At 37.5% G+C, this 22,250-nt stretch overlaps 1 protein-coding gene across 1 annotated transcript in view; it reads left to right on the plus strand.

Moving 5' to 3' along the window:
• ANKRD27 (ankyrin repeat domain 27) overlaps positions 1–22,250 on the plus strand; it is a 98,347-nt gene that overhangs the window by 56,428 nt on the left and 19,669 nt on the right. Inside the window, exons 15-19 of the mRNA XM_051979749.1 lie at positions 10,251–10,333; positions 11,067–11,182; positions 11,622–11,714; positions 15,201–15,398; positions 16,100–16,159. Of these exons, the coding sequence (XP_051835709.1) occupies positions 10,251–10,333; positions 11,067–11,182; positions 11,622–11,714; positions 15,201–15,398; positions 16,100–16,159 (550 nt within the window). The remainder of the gene's footprint in view (positions 1–10,250; positions 10,334–11,066; positions 11,183–11,621; positions 11,715–15,200; positions 15,399–16,099; positions 16,160–22,250) is intronic.

Below are 22,250 nucleotides of genomic sequence, written 5' to 3' on the forward strand. Positions count from 1 at the left end.
TGATTTCCTGAGATACAATGTCCAGGCTTTTTTATTATTATGATTTTATGGGCATCCAGTGATTGTCCAGGTCATTTGTGTTAAGAGATATTTTGTACACTATTTTATTTTTAAAAAATCTTTAGATTTTATTCTAATATTTCTTGCTCTCTAATGGAGTCATTGATTTCTGTTATGTCTATTCTAGTTTTCATCGAGTCTGTCACTTGGGTAAAGTTTATGATTTCTGTTCCAATTTCTTTGCTTCCATTTTGTTACTTTTGCTGCTCTTTTCTGGAAATAGCCTGCTTTCTCAGAGTTTACCTTCTGAGCTGGGACTGGAGGCTGCCCCACTGATCTGCTTCTCTACTGAGCCAGGACTGAGGGTCTCAGTTGCTTATTTTTTTGTGATTAAGACCTTCCCACTGGCTTTCCCAGAGTCTGTCTGACATGGGTTTTCACCCCAGTGAGACTGACCTTTCTTGAAATTGTTCTAATCTATCTTGAGCTGGAGAGGGGTTACATTCTATCCAACTCTTCTCAGAGACTTGGTTTCATGTGGTTTTTGAGGGAAATGGAGAGCTCAAGCAGCTTCCTGGCTTTATTCTGTCTGTTGGCTCCATTCCGGCAAAAATAATTTTTTAAAAAGATTTTTCCTCACAGTTATTCCAGAATTATCTTTGTGGGATCTCTGAACTTTCAATAATATATATGTTTTAATAATAGCTTTTTATTTTTAAAATACTTGCAAAGATATATTCAACATTCACCCTTTCAAAACCTTGTATTCCAAATATTTCTCTTTCCCTTTCCTACACCCCCCCTCCTCTAGACAGCAAGTAATCTAATAAGGTTAAACATGTACAGTTCTTCTAAACATATTCAAGTAACATTTGATAACTGATTGGTGGTGGTTTTGGTTTACTCATCGTTTCAGTTGTAGTTCTGGGGGCTGTGGGACTAGGTTGTGTCCTCTGCCTCCAAGCTTTTGGGTAGTCATCCTTGCTTGATCTTGCCCCTAATATCCTAGGTTTCTGTGGGAGTTAAGCTCTCACTGATTACTCTCACTGATGCCAAGTCTAGCAGTAATTTATTAAAACTCCACCTGGGGAAAACTCAGCCTTGTGGCTCAGACTAAGTTACAGACCAGGGACATACCAGATTTGGGGGTGGGGAGAAGGGAGAGGAAATCAGACTTTGCTCTGTTTGGGAATACTGAAAGCTTGTAGGTATCCAACCCTTGCTGTCCCTGAGTTCCTGGAATAACAACACTCAGTATCCCTCCAAAGAAGCAGCAAAATCACCTTTAAGTCTGAAGTCAGAAAATAGTCTGGATGAATGGGCAAACAAACATTTTACCATTAAAATGCTATATAGTGACAGAGATACTTAGAGATACTAAACAAACTTGTAAGAAATGAATGACTCCAAAATATTTGTAAGCGAAGCTTGGGCACAAATTCAATTAGAATTCCTTAGAAGAAATGAAGAGTCAAAAAAAAATTTTTTTTTAATTGATGAAATGAGAGTGCTAGAGGATACAATTGGAAAAGAAATGAGAACTATGGAAGAAAGAATTGTCCCATAGCAAATTAGTATCTGAGGTCATGGTTTTTTTCCTTTTTCTTGACTACACGCAGCATTTTATCCATTTTGTCACTTAGCTGCCTTAGCTACTCGTTAACAGCTTTGCAAAACTATCAAATTCTATGAAAATTAGAATACACTAAACATAAGTCAGTGAGAAAATAAGAAATACTAAACCAAAGACAAAAGACTTTTTAAAAGGGCAGGTAGGTGGTGCAGTGGATAGAACACCAGTCCTGAAGTAGGGAGGACCCGAGTTCAAATGTGACCTCAGACACTTAACAGTTCTTAATTGTGTGACCCTGGGCAAGTCACTTAACCCCAGTTGCCTCAGCAAAAATAACAAACAAACAAATAAATAAAATAAAATCTTTTTTAAAAAACTTAAAAAGAAGACAATATAAAATACAGAAAAAAGCCACCAACCTGTATAGCATGTTTAAAAAAATGAAGAATCATTGGACTACCTTTTAATATTAAAAGAAAGTTCCCATTGATTTCTTATAACCAGCTGGTGAAGTGGAAATAAAAAGAATTTGCTGATTCTTGAAACTCTAAAATGAAGAATTCTAAGAACATTGTAGGTAAAATCCAGCCCACATTAGGAACACATGAAAGCTTCTAGATCAAAGAAAAAAAATTCTGCAAAGCAATTAGAAAGAAAGAATTAAGGTATCGAGGAGTCCCAGTTAGAATCTTTTTTATTTTTTATTTATTTTTTTTGCTTCTATAGCTTCTTTTATTATTATAACTTTTTATTGACAGAACATATGCCTGGATAATTTTTTTACAACATTATCCCTTGCCTTTTTTCCCTTCCCTCCCTCTACTCCTTCCCCTAGATGGCAAGCAGTCTTATACATGTGAAATATATTATATTATATCCTAGATACAATATATGTGTGCAGAACCAAACAGTTCTCTTGTTGCAGGGAGAATTGGATTCAGAAGGCAAAATAACTTGGGAAGGAAAAAAAACCAACAGTTTACACTCATTTCCCAGTGTTCCTTCTCTTGGGTGTAGCTGCTTCTGTCCATCATTGAGCAATTAGAAATGAATTAGATCTTCTTTTTGTCAAAGAAATCCACTTCCATCAGAATACATCTTCATACAGTATTGTTGTTGAAGTATATAATGATCTCCTGGTTCTGCTCATTTCACTTAGCATCAGTTTATGTAAGTCTCTCCAAACCTCTTTGTATTCATTCTGCTGGTCATTTCTTACAGAACAATAATATTCCATAACATTCATATACCACAATTTATCCAGCCATTCTCCAATTGATGGACATCCATTCATTTTCCAGCTTCTAGCCACTACAAACAAGGCTGCCACAAACATTTTGGCACATACAGGTCCCTTTCCCTTCTTTAGTATCTCTTTGAGATATAAGCCCAGTAGTAGCACTGCTGGATCAAAGGGAATGCACAGTTTGATAACTTTTTGGGCATAATTCCAGATTGCTCTCCAGAATAGTGAATTCATTCCACTAACAATGCATCAGTGTCCCAGTTTTCCCACATCCCCTCCAACATTCATCATTATATTTTCCTGTCATCTTAGCCAATCTGATAGGTGTGTAGTGGTATCTCAGAGTTGTCTTAATTTGCATTTTTCTGACCAATAGTGATTTGGAACACTCTTTCATATGAGAGGAAATAGTTTTAATTTCTTCATCTGAGAATTGTCTATTCATATCCTTTGACCATTTATCAGTTGGAGAATGGCTTGATTTCTTATAAATTAGGGTCAGTTCTCTGTATATTTTGGAAATGAGGCCTTTATCAGAACCTTTAACTGTAAAGATGTTTTCCCAGTTTGTTGCTTCCCTTCTAATCTTGTTTGCATTAATTTTGTTTGTAGAAAGACTTTTTCATTTGATGTAATCAAAATTTTCTATTTTGTGATCAATAATGAGCTCTAGTTCTTATTTGGACACAAATTCCTTCTTTCTCTACAAGTCTGAGAGGTAAACTATTCTATGTTTCTCTAATTTATTTATGATCTCGTTCTTTATGCCTAAATCATGGACCCATTTTGATCTTATCTTGGTTAAGTGGGGGTCCATGCCTAATTTCTGCCATACTAATTTCCAGTTTTTCCAGCAGTTTTTGTCAAATAATGAATTCTTATCCCAAAAGTTAGGATCTTTCGGTTTGTCAAACACTAGATTGCTATAGTTATTGACTATTTTGTCTTGTGAACCTAACCTATTCCACTGATCAACTAATCTATTTCTTAGCCAATACTTTGGTGACTTCTGCTTTATAATATAGTTTTAGATCAGGTACAGCTAGGCCGCCTTCATTTGATTTTTTTTTTAATTGATTCCTTTGGAATTCTCGATATTTTGTTCTTCCATATGAATTTTGTTATTTTTTCTAGGTCATTAAAATAGTTTCTTGGAGTCTGATTGGTATGGCACTAAATAAATAGATTAGTTTAGGGAGTATTGTCATCTTTATTATATTCGCTCGGCCTATCCAAGAGCATTTAATATTTTTCCAGTTTTTAAAATCTGACTTTATTTGTGTGGAAAGTGTTTTATAATTTTGCTCATATAAGTCCTGACTTTCCTTTGCTAGATAGATTCCCAAATATTTTATGCTATCAAGAGTTATTTTGAATGGAATTTCTCCTTGTATCTCTTGCTGTTGGATTTTGTTGGTGGTGTATAAAAATGCTGAGGATTTATTTGGCTTTATTTTGTATCCTGCAACTCTGCTAAAGTTATAAATTATTTCTAATAGCTTTTTAGTAGAATCTCTGGGGTTCTCTAAGTATACCATCATATCATCTGCAAAGAGTGATAGTTTGGTTTCCTCATTACCTATTCTAATTCCTTTACTCTCTTTCTTGACTCTTTTTGCTGAGGCAATACAATATTGAATAATAATGGTGATAGTGGGCAACCTTGTTTCACTCCTGATCTTACAGGGAATGTTCCAATTTTTCCCCATTACAAATGATGCTTACCCAGTTAGAATCTTATAAGATCTAGCAGCCATTAATGGAAAGGAACAGAGAGATTCTAGAAGGTAGAGTACATAGCCTATCCTCAAGAATAATTTAGCCAGTAAAATGGAGTATAATACTGTAAGCAGAAAATCAACTTTTAAAGAAATTGAATGACTTCCAAGGATTCCTGATGAAAAAACTTGAGTTGCATAGAAAATAGTACAAGAATATGGAAAATAGTACAAACAGGAATTGAGAAGCAATAAAAGGAAACCTAAATGAACAAACATAAGTATGTAAGCAGGGATAAATCATTTACATTTTATTTTATTTTTAATTGAGGCAATTGGGATTAAGTGACTTGCCCAGGGTCACATAGCAAGAGTTAAGTGTCTGAGATCAGATTTGAACTCAGGTCCTCCTGCCTTCAGGGCTGGTGCTCCATCCACTGTACCTCTTAGTTGTCCCAATTATTTACATTTTAACACAAGGAAATTATACATATATCTCTCTGAACCTTGTTATCATTGGGAGTGAGAGAAGGGAATTAATTAGAATTAATCAGAAAATTGGGAGTGCTTCCATTATGTTCAAATATATGAAACAAAAATGGAAAGCAAAAGGAAGAGGGATACATGAAGAAGAGGAAGAAGTGGTGGAAAATTATCTTATAATTGGAGTACATGAGTGGATTCTCATTAGATTCTTATGTTTGTCTCACTAACTACTAAGCACAATACATTTCATTTTACCTACCCATGTTCTAAATATCATCCTCAGCATTGTCTCACTTAAATCCAGTTTATGTTCAAATAAAGACATCCTCATGATGTTATTTTTCCTCTTTGGGCACAACTGATGAACAGTAGCAACAACAACACCCTTTACTTTTCACTCTCTTCCTCTCCCCCACCCAGTCAGTGGTCAGCTGCTATTGTTTCCACCTTCTTAGCAGTTTTCATGTATAATCCCTTCTGATGCCACAGCTGGTGCATGCTCTGGGCACCTCACGGATAGGCTGTTTCGGGATTCTGCTAGTTGTCTGTTATTCCAATCTACATTCTACTCAACTGTCAAATTGTTTTCCTGAAAAGCAGATTTGCCTGTATCATTCCCATATTCATAACTGCAGTAGCTCCTTATTTTCTTGAAGATTAGATATAAATTCAAGCTCTTTATAACCTGCTGGTTCTTCTTTTTCGTTTCCTTAATTTTACTCCCGTCCATGTTTTCTGCCAGCTAGCAGAGTTTCTTCTTTCATGAAGAAGACCATCTTCCAGCAGGCTATTTTTATTGGCTGTCCCTCATGTCTAGAAGACTCTTCATCTTAGCTCCCCTGGCATCCTTTAGGCTTCAGTTCAAGCTGCACCCTTTTCAAGAAGCCTCCTTAATCTTTGTATTCCAAAATTGCTTTCCATTTGTCTTGTGTTTATCTTGTCTGATTGTAGATGTTTGCATGTTATCTCTCCCATTGGACTGAGATTCTTGAGAACAGGATTTTTTTTTCGGTGTTTCTTTGTAAACACAAAGCTTAGTTCATAGGTGCTTAGTAAATATTATTTGGTTGACTGACTCAATAGAAAAACAGAAAAGAAAGATTGAAGGAAAAGGGAGAATAAAAGGAAATGTAGATTAATAGAGAAACTAGTCCTAAGCAAAACAAATTCAATGAGGTACACAAATAATTATATTTTTTATTTTGACAAAAATTTGGAAACTGAGAGTTGGTGCCTATTGGGGAATAGTTGAATAGATGAAGATAAATTGTTGTTATATAAGAAATAATAAAGGGAATGGTTTCAGAAGAACCTGGAAAGTATTGGATGAATTGAGGAATGTTGAAGTGAGCAAAACCAAGATAACAATTTCTGAGCTGACAACAATATTCTAAAGACAAATAGCTTTGATTTAAAAAAAAAAATTCAGTTTTTCATTTTTCATTCTTTCCCTCCTAACTTAACTCTCCCCTTTTGAGAAAGAAGGAAAAAAAAAAAAGATACTGTCACAAATATGTTTAATTGAGCAAAACAAATTCCTCCTTTGACCATCCCCACCCCCCAAAAAAATATGTATCTCATTTATTTTGAGTCCATTACCTCTATCAGGAGGTAGACAGCATGTTTTGTCATGAGTGCTTTGGAATTGCAGGTGGTTATGATGTTGTTATTCTATCCATTGTTCTCCTGGTTCAGTTCACTTTATTCAACGTCGATTCATACAAGTCTTCTCGAGTATCTCAAACTGCCTCTTTCATCATTTCTAATAGTATACTAGTATTCCATTACAACCATGTATCATAACTTGTTCAGCCATCCCTCAGTATTGCCACTCCAAAAAGTACTGCTATATGTAATTTTATGCATAAAAGTTCTTTCTCTTTACATTGTGTCAAAGGATTTATAGCTTTTGATAACTTTTGAGGAATATTTCCGAATAGCTTTGTAGAATGGTTTGATCAGATGGTGATCAGATGGTAATCAGATCACCAATGGTGCATTAATGTACTTGTTTTTCTACAACTCCTTCAGCATTTGGCATTTTCCTTTTTTTTGGTCAACTTTGCCAAACCAATGGGAGTGAGGTGGAATTTTGCAGTTTTTTCATATAGCTTCTGATAACTTGGATTTATTTTCCTCTAAGAACTGCCTGTTCATAACCTTAGACCATTTGTCATTTTGAGAATGTGTGCTGACTTTTTTTTTTTTTAAATAGCTTTTTATTTACAAGATATATGCATGGGTAATTTTTCGGCATTGATAATTTTGTTCCAGTTTTTCCCCTCCTTCCCCTCACCCCTTCCCCAGATGGCAGGTTGACCAATACATGTTAAATATGTTGAAGTGTAAGTTAAATACAATATAAGTATATATGTCCAAACAGTTTTTTGCTGCACAAAAAGAATCGGACTTTGAAGTAGTGTACAATTAGCTTGTGAAGGAAATCAAAAATGCCGGCGGTCAAAAATATAGGGATTGGGAATTCTATATAGTAGTTCATAGTCATCTCCCAGAGTTCTTTCGCTGGGTGTAGCTGCTTCAGTTCATTACTGCTCTATAGGAACTGATTTGGTTCATCTCATTGCTGAAGATGGCCACGTCCATCAGAATTGATCATTATATAGTATTGTTGTTGAAGTATATAATGATCTCCTGGTTCTGCTCATTTCACTTAGCATCAGTTCATGTAAGTCTCTCCAGGCCTCTCTGAAATCATCCTGCTGATCATTTCTTACAGAACAATAATATTCCATAACATTCGTATACCACATTTTACTCAGCCATTCTCCAATTAATGGGCATCCACTCAGTTTCCAGTTTCTGGCCATTACAAAGAGGGCTGCCACAAACATTCTTCGTGCTGACTTTTTTAACAAAGAATTATTTAAAAAAAGATAAGGAGCTGTTGAATAAAACCAATTAATACAGCCACTGCTAAATTTAAATTTAAATCTCAGGATAACTATAGCTATGAGGAAACTTAAGGACAATAAAATTTTTTATTTATTTTAAAAATTGTTTCTGGGGAGAGCAGGATTGCTTGGGATGGGGCAATAGCGATGACATCAGGAGCTGCTCAAGATTTATTTTGCATCTGTTTTTTTCTGCCAAGTAGAGACATCTTTGGAATGAAAAGTAGAGGACAAAAGTGGCTAATAGGGAGGTGATATCCAAGATAATTAAACATATTAGGAGAGCACCTAGATGCACATGATGAGTTCAAGTCACCTAATCCAGACAAACTACGTCTCAGTATTGAAAGAACTTGTAGAAGTGATTTCTGTGTCACTGCCAGTGATCTTTGAAAAATCATGGAGACTGGAAAAGAGGCTACAGGATTGGAGAAAGACAAATATTGCCTTGATTTTTAAAAAATGGAAGAGAAGTGTATAACTATAGGTCAGTGAGCTTGACTTTGATTATTGGAAAAATATGGATTATATTATTAAAGAATTGGTCAGAGAATATCTAGAAAAGAAACATGATTTTTAAAGAGCCAAAATAAAAATGAACAAATATGAATGGATGAAGAATCCTCATGAGAGTAAGTAATGAATAAATTCATTAACATAAATTTTCAATTTACATTTAAATAGTTCTTAGAAAATTTAGTTGTTAGTATTGGTGCTTAGTATTTTATCTTTTAACATTAAAAGATATATAAAGAGCCAACATTGGTTTATCAAGAAGAGGTCATACTAGGGGCAGCTAAGTGTCACAGTGAATAGAGCACCAGGCCTGAAGTCAGGAGGACCTGAGTTTCAAATCTGGCTTTAGATACTTAACACTTTCTGGCTGTGTGATCCTGGGCAAATCACTTAACCCCAATTGTCTCAGCAAATTAAAAAAAAAAAAAAAAAAGGTCATACTAGATTGATTAACTTTTTCCTTTTTTAACTAGATTACTAAAATTAGTAGATCAAAGAATACTATAGTTACAGTTTACCTAGGTTTTAATAATCATTTAATATATGCTCTCCTGCAATTTTTATGGGCTAGATTATAATAAAATTAGGTGAATTTGGAAATGGTTGATTGGCCAGACTCAAAAGTATAGTTCTCAGTGAGTCAGCATCAAAATGAAGTGTCTTGGGGTCTGTGCTTGGACTATCCTGTTTAACTTCTTTTTTTTTTTTTTTTTAATAACTTTTTATTGACAGAACCCTTGCCAGGGTAATTTTTTACAGCATTATCCCTTGCACTCACTTCTGTTCCCATTTTTCCCCTCCCTCCCTCCACCCTCTCCCCCAGATGGCAAGCAGTCCTTTACATGTTAAATAGGTTACAGTATATCCTAGATACAGTATATGTGTGCAGAACCGAACAGTTCTCTTGTTGCACAAGGAGAATTAGATTTAGAAGGTGTAAAAACCCGGGAAGAAAAACAAAAATGCAAGCACTGTTTAACTTCTTTATTAGTGAGTCAAATAAAAGCATAGATAACGTACTTATCAAACTTATAAGTAAGAAAAAGTTGGGAAGGATAGTTGACATATTGGAACAGCAAGGTTAGGATACAGAAAAAAAATCTGGCTAGAACACTTGACGCAGTGAGATAAGATGAAATTCAGTAAGAATACCACTTAGCCTTAAAAAAAGATCTGAGGGCTTTGGTGAACTGTAAACTTAATATAAATCAACAATGAGATAGATCAAATAGAATAAAACCTGAATTAGGAGAAGCACAGATCCTTTCTTGGAATAAGGAGGGAGAAAAAGTTGTTTTGGTTAGAGCCCATCTGGAGTACTGCCCTCTCTTAGGAAGGATATTGATAAACTGTGATAGTAAAGAATCTGATGTTCGTGCTGTATGAAAATAAGTTAAAGGACTTGTTGAGAGAAGACTGTTTCTGTCTTGAAGTGTTTGAAGGGCTGCATTGAGAAGGGGAATTGGACTCGTTCTGTCTGATCTCAGAAAACATAACTGGGGGAGTCTTTGGAATTGCAAGTGGAAGCTGTGATCTTCACGTCGCCTTTAGAACAGGTTACCTGGGAGGGAGCAGAGGCGAGGAGACCCTGCTTTGTAGGTGGGGCTCTTTTTTGGGTTAGATTAGCTGCTGCTGAGGGTCTTTCTGCCTTGAGATTCTATGATTATAGGTTTTACAGCTACCGTGACATCACCGAATAAAATTCACTTGGACTGTGAAATGGCAGATTGATTCAGAAAACTTTGACCTGATGTGTCATTTATTTTGCTGTTTTTCTTCTCTTCCCTTCTGGTATGTAGGAGAATGAATGATCCTTCAGTTGTCACTCCATTTTCCAGAGATGACAGGGGTTATACGCCACTGCACGTAGCTGCTATTTGTGGTAGGTACCCTTGTCTTTTTTTTTTTTTTTTTTTGGTAAAGGTTAAGCAAATTCATTGATTGGGGAGGGGAGGAGGTGTGTTTATTTTCCAGCCCTTTTGAACGCAGCCAAATCTTCTTTTAAAAATGCCAAATCCTTTGTCAGCTTGCTTTTCAATTGCCTCAGCCTTAGTCACTGATGACATGATCTCTGTCCAGCTTGAAGAGCAGTTTGAGAACCTTCATGTAAAACCCATATTTCAGTGTCATAATTAGTGTTGTGCAAGCAGCAGTTCAGTTCTCCTCCCATTCCTAGCCCTCATTCTCCATTTTCTCTGCAAGTTGAATGTCGGATATATCCAGCTATTTTCATAGTCAGAACATACTACTCTTCTGCTTTTTATTGCTCTGGACTGCTCCTTGCCAAAGGTCATATACTTTTTCATATTAACATATACTTTTTAATATTAACTCAAAGAAACTTATATTGCTTAAAACATATTACTCTGTAAATTTATTAGCTCAAGTTTGAAGGAAAGGTTCCAATTTTGTCACTTGAATACTGTAGAAGCTCTGACTCCTTTAAATAGCAAAGCACTTGATCTGTTTAAACTGAATGAAATGGATGGTAAAGAGGAGAAAAAGTTGGAATTTCCTGTTTCACTTTGGAAAATCTTTGCCTCCACCATTTAACTCGATTCCTCTCAGGAATGTAGTTTTTATCTGTTTTGAAACACTTTTTGTATTCTCTCTAGGGCAAGCATCACTCATTGATCTGCTGGTTTCAAAGGGGGCTGTAGTGAATGCAACTGATTATCATGGGTCAACACCTCTTCATTTGGCTTGTCAGAAGGGCTATCAGAGTGTTACAGTAAGCAATCTCTTGTTTCAATAATGACTGGGTGTTATTTAAACATGGAGGGAAAAAAGGAACAGATTAGTAGGAGTCGATATTTGATTTTGCCTGTTATATCAGTAGTTTTTTCATAAGCATTATTTCATTCATGAATAAGGTTTTAATTCCTGTCCTGCTGCATCACTTTCCTTGCATCTAACAAGGGCAAGTAAAAGGCAGAGCTATTACAGAGGCATATATATATATATAGCTCTGGGATTAGTGGCAAAAATAGCTTTTCTTGGGTGTGGAATAATAGGGAATTTATAAAACCCAGAGAATCTTTGATTCTTAATAATTTAAAGAATTTAGATTTGTAATGCTTTTTGATGCTACCTAAAGAATTATAATAGTATGTCATTTGTTCTTATATATTAATTTTTTGATACTTATTGTTGACTCTTTCTTTTTTAAGCTTCTGTTGTTACATTATAAAGCAGATACAGATGTTCAAGACAATAATGGCAACACGGCTCTTCATTTAGCGTGTACATATGGTCATGAAGATGTGAGTAGTTATTTTCTGATTAAGTAGGCATTGTGATAGTCATTTTGTTTTAAATTAATTTTGTTTTGAAAGTGAAAATTTTGAATGTTCCTTTTGTTTTTTGTCATTACCACTAGCTTTTATTATTGCATTAGGCGTCTAAAATATCTTCTCATTTTGACTTTATTCACCCTGTAAGTTCATCTTTTGATGCTAAAGAGAGAATGATCATCCTTGAATATAGATTGCCTAGTGAATTTGACTTCTTACCCTGGTATTCAGGACTTTTCAAAATATAATGCTACTGTTCCTTTCTAGTCTTCTCCCCAAAGCACAACAAAATTTGTCCTACTTACATGTTCATAGTGCTTTCCATGCTTAGAATATCTTTCCTTCCACTTGCTTTAAAGCACAATTCATTTACCTCCTCCATGAGGTCTTCTGTGTTCTCCACCCACTTTTCAGAAATAACTTCCTTCTGAGACTCAAAACATTTTGTTTTGCTGATGTATTTTTTCATGTTGTATTGTATGTTACAATTTATTGACATCTTATCCTCCTTGTAGACTATAAGTTCCATGAGAGCAGATACAATGGTTTATCAAAAACATGTGTCTTCTAATAGCCTTTTTTCCTAAGTTATGGTACTCTTATGATTTCAGGCATGTTACTCTTTCCTAAAAGAAATTCATCCTGATATCTTCTTCCTCTTATTATTCTGGCCCAGGACCACTGCCCTTTGACAGTACAGGTTCAAGACCCATGTACAGGGGTACTAACTCAGTGACCCCATTAAATTACTGGTACTCAGATGTCCAGTTTGTATGTCATACCCTGATAACTAAGTGGTTTTCAACCTTTTTTTTTTTTTTTTGCCTTTACAATTTTTTCAATTTTTAATTTTTCTTTTAATTTCTAAATTCTTAACTTTTCCTCCACCTCTCGATAAGATTGTATATATGAATATATATACTCATTGTATATATGAAGTCATGCAAAATATTTCTAACTTAATCACAATGTGAAACTCCCCCCCTCCCCCACAATAAACCAAGAAGAAAATAAATATGTTTCAGTCTGTACTCATGAGTCTATCAGTTCTCTCTTTGGAGGCATATGGAATTTTTCATGAGTCCATTTTAATTTTCATACATCATTGCACTAATCAAAATAGCCAAGCCTTTTATAGTTCATTATAATCTGTCATTATGTATGGTGTTCTCCTAGTTCTTTTCACTTGATTTTGTATCAGTTCACATAAAATGGGTTTTTCTGATCTTTCATAATTTTTTTTTTTTTTAATTTTTTTTAATTTTTAATTTTTAATTTTTTAATTTTTATTTAATAGTTACTTTATATTGACAGAATCATGCCAGGGTAATTTTTTTTTTTTTTACAACATTATCCTTTGCACTTGTTTTTGTTCCAATTTTTTTTCCCCTCCCTCCCTCCACCCCCTCCCCTAGATGGCAAGCAGTCCTTTATATGTTGGATATGTTGCAGTATATCCTAGATACAATATATGTTTGCAGAACCGAACAGTTCTCTTGTTGCATAGGGAGAATTGGATTCAGAAGATATAAATAACCCGGGAAGAAAAACAAAAATGCAGATAGTTCACATTCGTTTCCCAGTGTTCTTTCTTTGGGTGTAGCTGCTTTTGTCCGTCATTTATCAATTGAAACTCATTTAGGTCTCTTTTTCAAAGAAATCCACTTCCATCAAAATATGTCCTCATACAATATCGTTGTCGAAGTATATAATGATCTCCTGGTTCTGCTCATTTCACTTAGCATTAGTTCATGTAAGTCTCACCAGTCCTCTCTGTATTCATCCTGCTGGTCATTCCTTACAGAACAATAATATTCCATAACATTCATATACCATCTTTCATAATTTCTTACAGCATGATAGTATTCCATCACAATCCTAAATCATAACTTGTTTAACCATTCCCTAATTGATTGATGTTCCCTTCGCAGAAAAGAACTGCTACAAAAGTTGTTGTACATATGGATCCTTTTTCTTTTTGTATATATGGATCCTTTTTTTTAAGCACATAATCTTAGTAAGTAGATTATTGGGTCAAAGGGCATGTGCCATTTTATAGCCCTTTGGGTGTAGTTCCAAATTATTCTTTAGAATGATTGAATCAGTTTGCAATTCCACTAACAATGTTTTAATGTACCTATTTTCTCATATCCACTCCAATATTTGCCATTTTTTTGTCTATTCTGATGGGTGTGAGATAATACCTCATAGTTGTTTTAATTTACATTTCCTTATTAATATTAGTCGTTTAGAGTATTTTTTTTCTTATTATTGATTGCTTTGAGTTCTGAAAACTACCTGTTGATATCCTTTGAACATCTGTCAATTCAGGAGTGAGTGGTTTTTTCTTTTTACAAATTTGGCTCAATCTTCTATAATTTAAAAAATGAGACTTCTCTGAAAATCTTACTTTCAAATCTCTGCCCCTTCTCCCCAGTTTCCTGCTTTTTAAAAATTTTTTGGCTGCATTGATTTTGTGTATGCAAAACTTTTTTAACTTAATGTAATTAAAATTATCCATTTTATCTCCCATGATCCTCTGTCTCTTGTTTGGTCATGAACTTGTGACTTCTTCATAGATTTGATAGGTAACATTTTTTCATGTTTCCTTAATTTGATTATGATATTATCTTTATGTCTAAATCATGCACTTATTATCTTGGCATTTGATGTGTTATGTTGGGCTAGTTTCTTCCAGACTACTCTCCAGTTTTCCTAGCAGTTTTTGTTAAATAGTGAATTATTGCTCCTGTAGCTAGGATCTTTGAATTTATCAACAATAGGTTACTATGGTAATTTAATTATTTACATTATGTACCTCATCTCATTCTCTCTCCCCCACCCCTCCCAGTCCCATTGCTTAAACACATTTTAGAAACACTGATTTCACCCAAGAGGCTTTGTCTTGTTTCAAGACTGAATGAGTGGAGTAGACAGGTGGTTAGAGCACTGGTCTGAGAGTCAAGAGATAACTGAGTTCAAATTCAGCCTCAGCTGTGTGACTGGGCAAATCACTTAACCCTGATTGCCTCCCCCACTAAAGGTGCAGTGGGATTTGTGATATTTGTCTGCTTTATCTCCAAAACATAACTCTCCTACTTGTGATACCAAGTGCAATCTTGACCCAAGAGTTCCTTAAAGGATTTAGATTTTTACATAGTGTCTTAATTGACATACCCAGTTACTTCCTATGTTTTAATCTTGATTCTTGCCCTTTTAAGAAAGGCAAATGAGATGCATATAGAGCACTGTGCCTTCCACATCATGTGCATTAGAAAGTAAGTTTTAATAACCCAGAGTCCTTTCAAATGTAATCCTGTATTTATTGCTATTATTTGATCACTGTATAGAATTAAAACTTATTTGCGATAGGACAAATCAGAGAGTAGAAGTGAAGCTTCACCTTTTTGCTTGATATGTGGCACATGCAGTTATGATTTCCCAATTTCTTTGCAGTGTGTGAAGGCTTTAGTCTACTATGATGTGCATTCTTGCAGACTAGATATTGGTAATGAAAAAGGAGACACTCCACTTCATATAGCTGCTCGCTGGGGCTATCAGGGCATCATAGAAGTACTGCTGCAAAATGGAGCCAGCACCGAGCACCAGAACCGAATGAAGGAAACACCACTAAAATGTGCATTAAACTCCAAGGTAGCATTTTTAATCTCTACATTTGGGTCTTTATAATTTGTTTCCACAGATTTGTCTCTTTTATTCTTTTTTCCAAAGTACCTTTTTCAGTGGAGTATCAAAGATTTTAAATAATCAGGTAAATTCTTTCCTCCCAAGTCATAGAAAGAAATAGGAAAAAAGGATTTTTGCTTCTGTTAAGTTGTCTTCATTTTAAGTATGATTCTTGTATTCCAGTAAGCCTTCACTAATTCACTAATGTGAAAAGTATCTCTGTTATATTAACTTTATTCCTTGAATCTCTCTAATCCTGAGTTTTTTGGAAAACTAATCTTCTGCCTCATGTACAGAAGTCTTCCTAGCTATTGTTTTTTCCTTTATATTATTGTTTTTTCCTTTGTACAAAAGGATACATCTTGTTTTTTAGCATTTTCAGGAAGATACTAGTGGGCCAGAAAGTCCTTCTAAGGCTTCTTCCATTTGCATTTCTGGAATTTCATATTTTTCTGTAATTTTCAAAATTATCCTTGCCACTTTACAAGTTTTTAGTCTCCTACAACTTCCCCATATAGGATTTTTAGCTTGTAGGCAACAGTTCATCTTGGAGAGATCATATTTTGTAACGCAGGGTATAATAAAATGGAGTTATATGATCTTTTAATAGTTTGCATGACTTTTTTGTTTCTTATTTCCCTTCATTATTTAATTTTTTTCAAAATTAGATTGTATCTATCATGGAAACCCATCACCTTGCCTTTGAAAGGGGAAAGAGATCTTCTGAGGTAACTATTTATATTGCCTTAACTTTAACAGAAACATCACTTTATTTTCCCTCTGGAACACTTTTTGTTGTTTTTTTTCTTAGTAGTATTTTATTTTTCCCAATACATGTAAAGATAGTTTTCAAAATTCATTTTTGTAAATGAATTTTCCAAATTTTTTTCCCTTCCTCTCTTTATTTCCCTTTCCCCCAAGAGAGCAAGGAATCTGATATAGGTTAAACAAATACAATCCTTTTAAACATAGTTGCATATTTGTCATGTTATTCAAGAAAAATCAGACCAAAAGACGGTATAAAAACCACAAGAAAGAAAAAGCAAACCAAAAAAAGTGAAGATACAATGCTTTCTTTCTCTGTTCTTTCTCTGAGTGCAGATGACTGATCATCACATAATTTATTACTGTGTGCAATGATTTTCTTGGTTCTGCTCACTTCCTTCAGCACCAGTTCATGTAACTCTTGCAAGACTTTCCTGAAATCCTGCTGATCGTTTTGAAGTGCCCAGGCGAGAGAAAACACAGGGCAGCCAAAATAATGAAAATTTAAGAGCGTTTATTGCTAGCTAGCAACTGAACCCCACCACAATAGGGGAGTCAGCGAATGAATGGTCTCAGGGCCACATATTTATAGAAAGAAGAGAGAGACATCAAAATGTTTTTTGATACATTTGTCATAATAAAAGGAATTTCTATTCTAAACAGGAGGCAAAAGGTTATCACTCTAAGGGAGTCATTTCCAGACAGCAATCAGCAATATTTCTTTAAATTTATCAAGTTGTCAAGTCTCAGGTTTTTCAGGATAGCACATCTCGGGGTGGAAAAATCCTATCTGCATTAGGGAGTGAAGAACTAGTAATAAACTTCTAACTACAAAGATTCAAGATTATGTTTCTCACGGTCCCATTTGGGCGCTTTTCCACTTCACTCTCCCCTTTTCTTGAGACTGTCAGAGACTGGACTCATCAGAGGCCAGGGGAGAGTTAGTGACCCTGGCAACAAACAACTTAACTGCCTAGATCCTCTTCCTGATATTTGTGGTTAAACAATCAAACGAGGGCAATAAGTAGATCCAGCAGAAATAGGGTAAGGGGGCCTATCAGGGAGGTCACAAGAGAGGTTACCCAGGGGGAGCAATTGAAAAGTGACTGGGATCAAGACATTGATCGGCATTGATACGCCTCCCAGTCCTTGATCCGCTGGCTAACTGCAAAGAGAGACTTTCTTTTTACCCCAGCTTGTTACCATGGAAACGTCAAGCTGCCCCAAGGGCCATACATATCCCTCCTTAATTAAGATAGAGAAAATCTAGCCCCTGATGATTCTGTAGGACCGCCTCTGCCAAGGAGTTTAGGGAGCTCTCCAAGAAGGATATGTGATTTTCCAGGTCCTTTAAATCCTGGTCCACCTGGGAACCCAGGGCTAACAGCTGGCTATCCCCATGGATCAGGGCAGTGGTCCCAACAGATGTGGAGCCTGCTATTCTTAGTCCTATTAGAAGAGGGACGAGAGTAGGAGCAGCCCTCCTTGCCCCATCTAACAGACCAAAATGTTCTTGGGCCCCTTCTTCAGAATGCAGAGAGACCTGAGGGAACGCGTACATAAGCAGGCAAAGCTCGGGGGATTCTTCCAAGGCCAAAGCGAATTCACTGATACCAGGGCTTAATCCCATGGTACATGCAAAAATAGGACCCTGTTGGGAGTCCATATTAGGGAGTTTACGTTATTCTTGTATGTGGGAACCTCAGTAACTACTACACAGTGCTTTTTGTATGGGGAGCACTCCAGATCGTAGTCCTCCAACGTGATGCACCTGCCTCAGCCTGCACCCCTCCCAAAGTTAACCTGGGAATGTGGGCGGTGCATTCTGGGGGCAGGTTCTCCCCCGGGGTGAAAGATTCAGGATGGAGGGGGGCTCTCCCCCCCAAGGGGCACCTGTGCCCACAAAGTAGGGGGCGCTGGGTCCAGGCAGAGCCAACAGCTTGTGGCAAGGTGGGGCTGGTCAGGTTTATCAGCAGGTGTATCCCATCAAGGGCTGACATAAAGGTCCCAAAGGGAGACAGCAGTCCTCCGAGGAGTGGAGGCTGAGGGGGTGTTGTCCTGGTTTCCCCCTCCAGACAAGATGTGGTCATGGCTGGTCTCGGGTAAATGAGGGGGATTAATAACTGCATTAGGGCCTATGGAGATGTTTTCCCTCGGGAGGGTCCTTCTTTGGATTGTGAGCAGGGCTCCCAAATCTCTTTTTACTGCATAAAACCTGATACCCCAGCTCCTTCCCAAGAGCTGGCATAGGTCCAGATAGAATCATGGCTACCCATAAGTCTCATTTCAGGCCTCCACCTCCCCCCAATAGTTCTTATTAAGGTCCACACATATCTATGGGGAGAATAGTGGCGGGGCTTCCCCCAATAGGGCGGGAGAAGCAAGAGAGAGGATCAAGCCATAAAAGGGGAGAAGACATGAAAACACCATCTTCCTAAGTCGGGTCCTGCAGGTGTGTCAGGAGCAGGGCAAGGCCTCACATGTGAACAATGGATCCAAGCCTTACGGTCGGCCACCTTCACTGCTGAGGGATTGGAGAGGAGGACCTGGTGTGGGCCGGTGCAGTGGGGTTCCAATGCAGAGCCATGGGGAAATGTCCTGGTCAGGATCCAATCCCCTGGGTGGAGGTCTGGGGCGGGTGAGGCTGGGCAGAGACTCAATACAAAGCTCTGACCACTGCCCGGGTGTCCTGGAGAGCCTGTAGGAACTTGAAAAGGGAACCATCAGTAACATAAGAGCTGCCCTGCCTTATGTGGGAAAGGATAGGGGGCTGGAACACCGAATAGGCTCCTGCCAGGTCTCGCCAGTTCCCAACTGGAGCTCAGAAATGGGCTCCTTAAGTGTCCTGTTCATGCTTTCCACCTGACCCTAACTCTACGGTCCATAAGCACAGTGCAGGCGCCACTTGAACCCAAGGGCCTGGCCAGGGACTGAACAACATCAGAAACTAAAGCCGGGCCATTGTCAGACCCGAAGGAGAAAGGGAGTCCGAACCAGGGGATGATTTCAGTCACAAATTTCTTGGCTATGACCAAAGCAGATTCAGATTTTACAGGAAAGGCTTTGGGCCAATCTGAGAAGGTGTCAGCAAAAAGCCAAAGATATGGATGTCCTTGAACCTGGGTTTCTGTGTCTGTGAAACCATGAAATCGACTTCCCAGTGTCCCGGGTGTGAGTCCTCGGGGATGGGCAGGGTTCACTTTGGCACAAATCAGGCATCTGCAGAGGCAGCAGTCTCAGTGAGGGATTCCATTCCAGATAAGAAAAAGAAATGGCAAAGCAGATCATACAAGGGAGTCCCCCGTAAGTGAGTTAGTGCAGTTCTGAAGCAAAAGGCTTTTGGGAGAATTGCACGTCCTTCTGAAGGGCGCTGCCAGTCCTGGCCATCAGCCGGGCCAGGAGGATCTTGAGGTCCATAGAAGGGTCAGTTGCCCATAGGTTTCGTTGAACTCTCTCTTATTTGGAGTTGGCACATTTACAAGTAACTAGCCCCAAGTTATATCGGTCCTAATGAACAGGAGCGGAGTTTGCACACAGGGGAACTGAGGCAGAACAATTCAGGGAAACGGAGGTAGGGCCATTTAAGGAAACTGGGATAGGACCATGAAGGGAACTGTGGCACAACAGTCAAATCATTGAATTATCTTCCCCTAGATACCTGGAAGGTCCCAGAACCATAATGTTGACCAACCCTATTTGAGGCAAATAAACCAAAATAAAAGTAGGAAAATACAAAGACTTATATAGCAAGGGCAAGCCTCTCCCTGACAACCCCAGAGTTAACAGCAGTGCAGAAGCTCCCTGGTGCCGCATGACAGATGGAGCACCATCTCAGCCAAAGAATCCAGGTTGAGATGGAAGTTCATTATGAGTTAGGTGGTCTGCAGTCATTTGTGCATTTAACTCGGCCTCTGCTTACAGAGCAGCAGGGCTCAAGAGAGTTGTGCTGCCCATTCAGAGGAGCACCCCACTCCAGAAGGGAAGGGCAAAGCCTGGAGTAGCTCCCCCCATCCCCACCCAGGATACAGATTCCTGAGCAGAGCTATGAGAGTGTGCACCACTAGACCATCAAGGCAGGCAAACTCCGAACGTTAGAGGCCTGAAGCGTCCTTTGAGAAGGCTGAGATACCAGTTAAGAACCTGGGGTTACAGGACTGGAGACTGCCAAGTCCCAAGGGCCTGATTTCTAGTTGTTTCAAAAAAAAGAAGAAGTGCCAACACGAATCTGCTAGGGCAACTCCAACAGGATAAGGGGTTTCAAATTTAAAGCATAACCAGCAGTCACACTCTAGTAGGTTTAAGCAAGGAGTAAAAACGAGAAAGGACTGCTAAAAGGACTTCTAATTCAATCTGAACTAGTGAGATAGGGGGTGGGACAGAAGTACCTAGGGCAAAGTGAACAGGAAACTAGGGGTTCCCATTCTTCCTCTTTCCCCAATTTCCTATCTCTTCTCTCCCTTTTTCTCTCAAGCAAATGGAATCATCCAAAAAAAAGCAAATAAATTGTCAAACAATCACCCCACATATAAATTCCAAGAGTGAATTCCTATACATATCACAGTAGGGTTTCCCCAAAATTATTCAAACATAACAGCAGGAGTTAAAACAATTTTAACAATTTCCACCCCAACCTCAACACACAGTAATAAACGACCCATTCAGGGTTTAACAGTCATTCATCAACCATTGTCCAATTCCCCTTATCAGTCTATCGGAGCGGGGCGTGGGAGGTGGGGGGGAGGTGAGGGGGCAAAGCACCTCATTCAAAAACTGCTTCATGCTAATAAGGGGCGAAGACAGTTTGAGATAGAAAGATTGATCCACAAGGACTGCTGCAAGATGTGGGGAGGCCAAAATAGACCAGCCAGCAGCTACTCATGGAAAGAAACATGCTTGTCCCACAGGACAGCCAAATGCCTGTCAGCTGTAGTCCCAATAAAAACAGCAGTTAGGTTTCACAGACCACTGTTAATTGTCCTCTCATCATTTAGAAACCTTTAAAAACCTGAATATCTTTGGACCGAATGTCTAGTAACAGATAGATGACCAGGCTAAACACTCATTTGCCTAAGTATTTAGGATATAATGATTACATATAACGAGATTGGAAACAGCAAGATATGATACAATTGAATTGCATTAGCCAATTCTACTGACCATTGGCTCCTATTAGGCACAGGAGGAGAAGAAAAAAAGCAGAAATATGACTATAATATAATATAAAAACTTCAGCACATACAGGACATAGGATAAAGTAGCCTTAACCTAGTTATATCCCAGGTAATTGTCCCACTAACCATCAGAGGGTGGAGCTTAAAAACTCCCTATAAATATTAATTACAAGCCCAACAAATTTTACTTCCAATAACAAATGCCATTGAACAAAGTTTCAGGTAGATTCCAAAAGGTATTTACCATGACCTTATGCTGATAATAGAAATTTGTCCCAGTAAGTTCGCAAGTCATCTTTCATATCTAAGTAGGTAGTGTCATAAGTTGAATATTATACAAATCATTTTGTTTTAAAATACCTAATACATAGAAAAATTCCAAATTACATCTCGCCTATAACAAAAATATTTTCAAAAGGATAAAGAAAAAAACTTATTTTCAGAAGTCCTTTAAATGATGGGCACACAATCAATACAATCATTCTTTAAAACACCAATTAGACTTTTAAAAATAACTTTACCAAATTATAGATCACATTTATGACTATATTCCTTAACCAAGGAAATCATTATGTATCCAAAAAACAAAAACAAGTGCAGGCTGTCTCTTTAAAATCACAGTTGCTCCTGTCAGCCGGCTGCGACTTGATGAAAAAAAAAAAGCTGGAACACACTTAGTGGGTGGGGGGAAAAGAGGGAGAAAGGAAGGTGAGCTAAATCTGCACAAAAGATTCCCTCCTGTTCCCACTCAGGCTTCCCCACACAGAAATCCTTCCATTAAAACCCTTTTTCTCTTCCTACTTAACTCTTCTCTTTCCCTCAGCTACATACTATAAACATATTTTAATAACCCTTCTATTAGATGTTCCATTGCTAAAGTAGC

The sequence above is a fragment of the Antechinus flavipes genome, chromosome 2 (assembly GCF_016432865.1).
Source record: "Antechinus flavipes isolate AdamAnt ecotype Samford, QLD, Australia chromosome 2, AdamAnt_v2, whole genome shotgun sequence".
NCBI classification, from domain to species: Eukaryota; Metazoa; Chordata; class Mammalia; order Dasyuromorphia; family Dasyuridae; genus Antechinus; species Antechinus flavipes.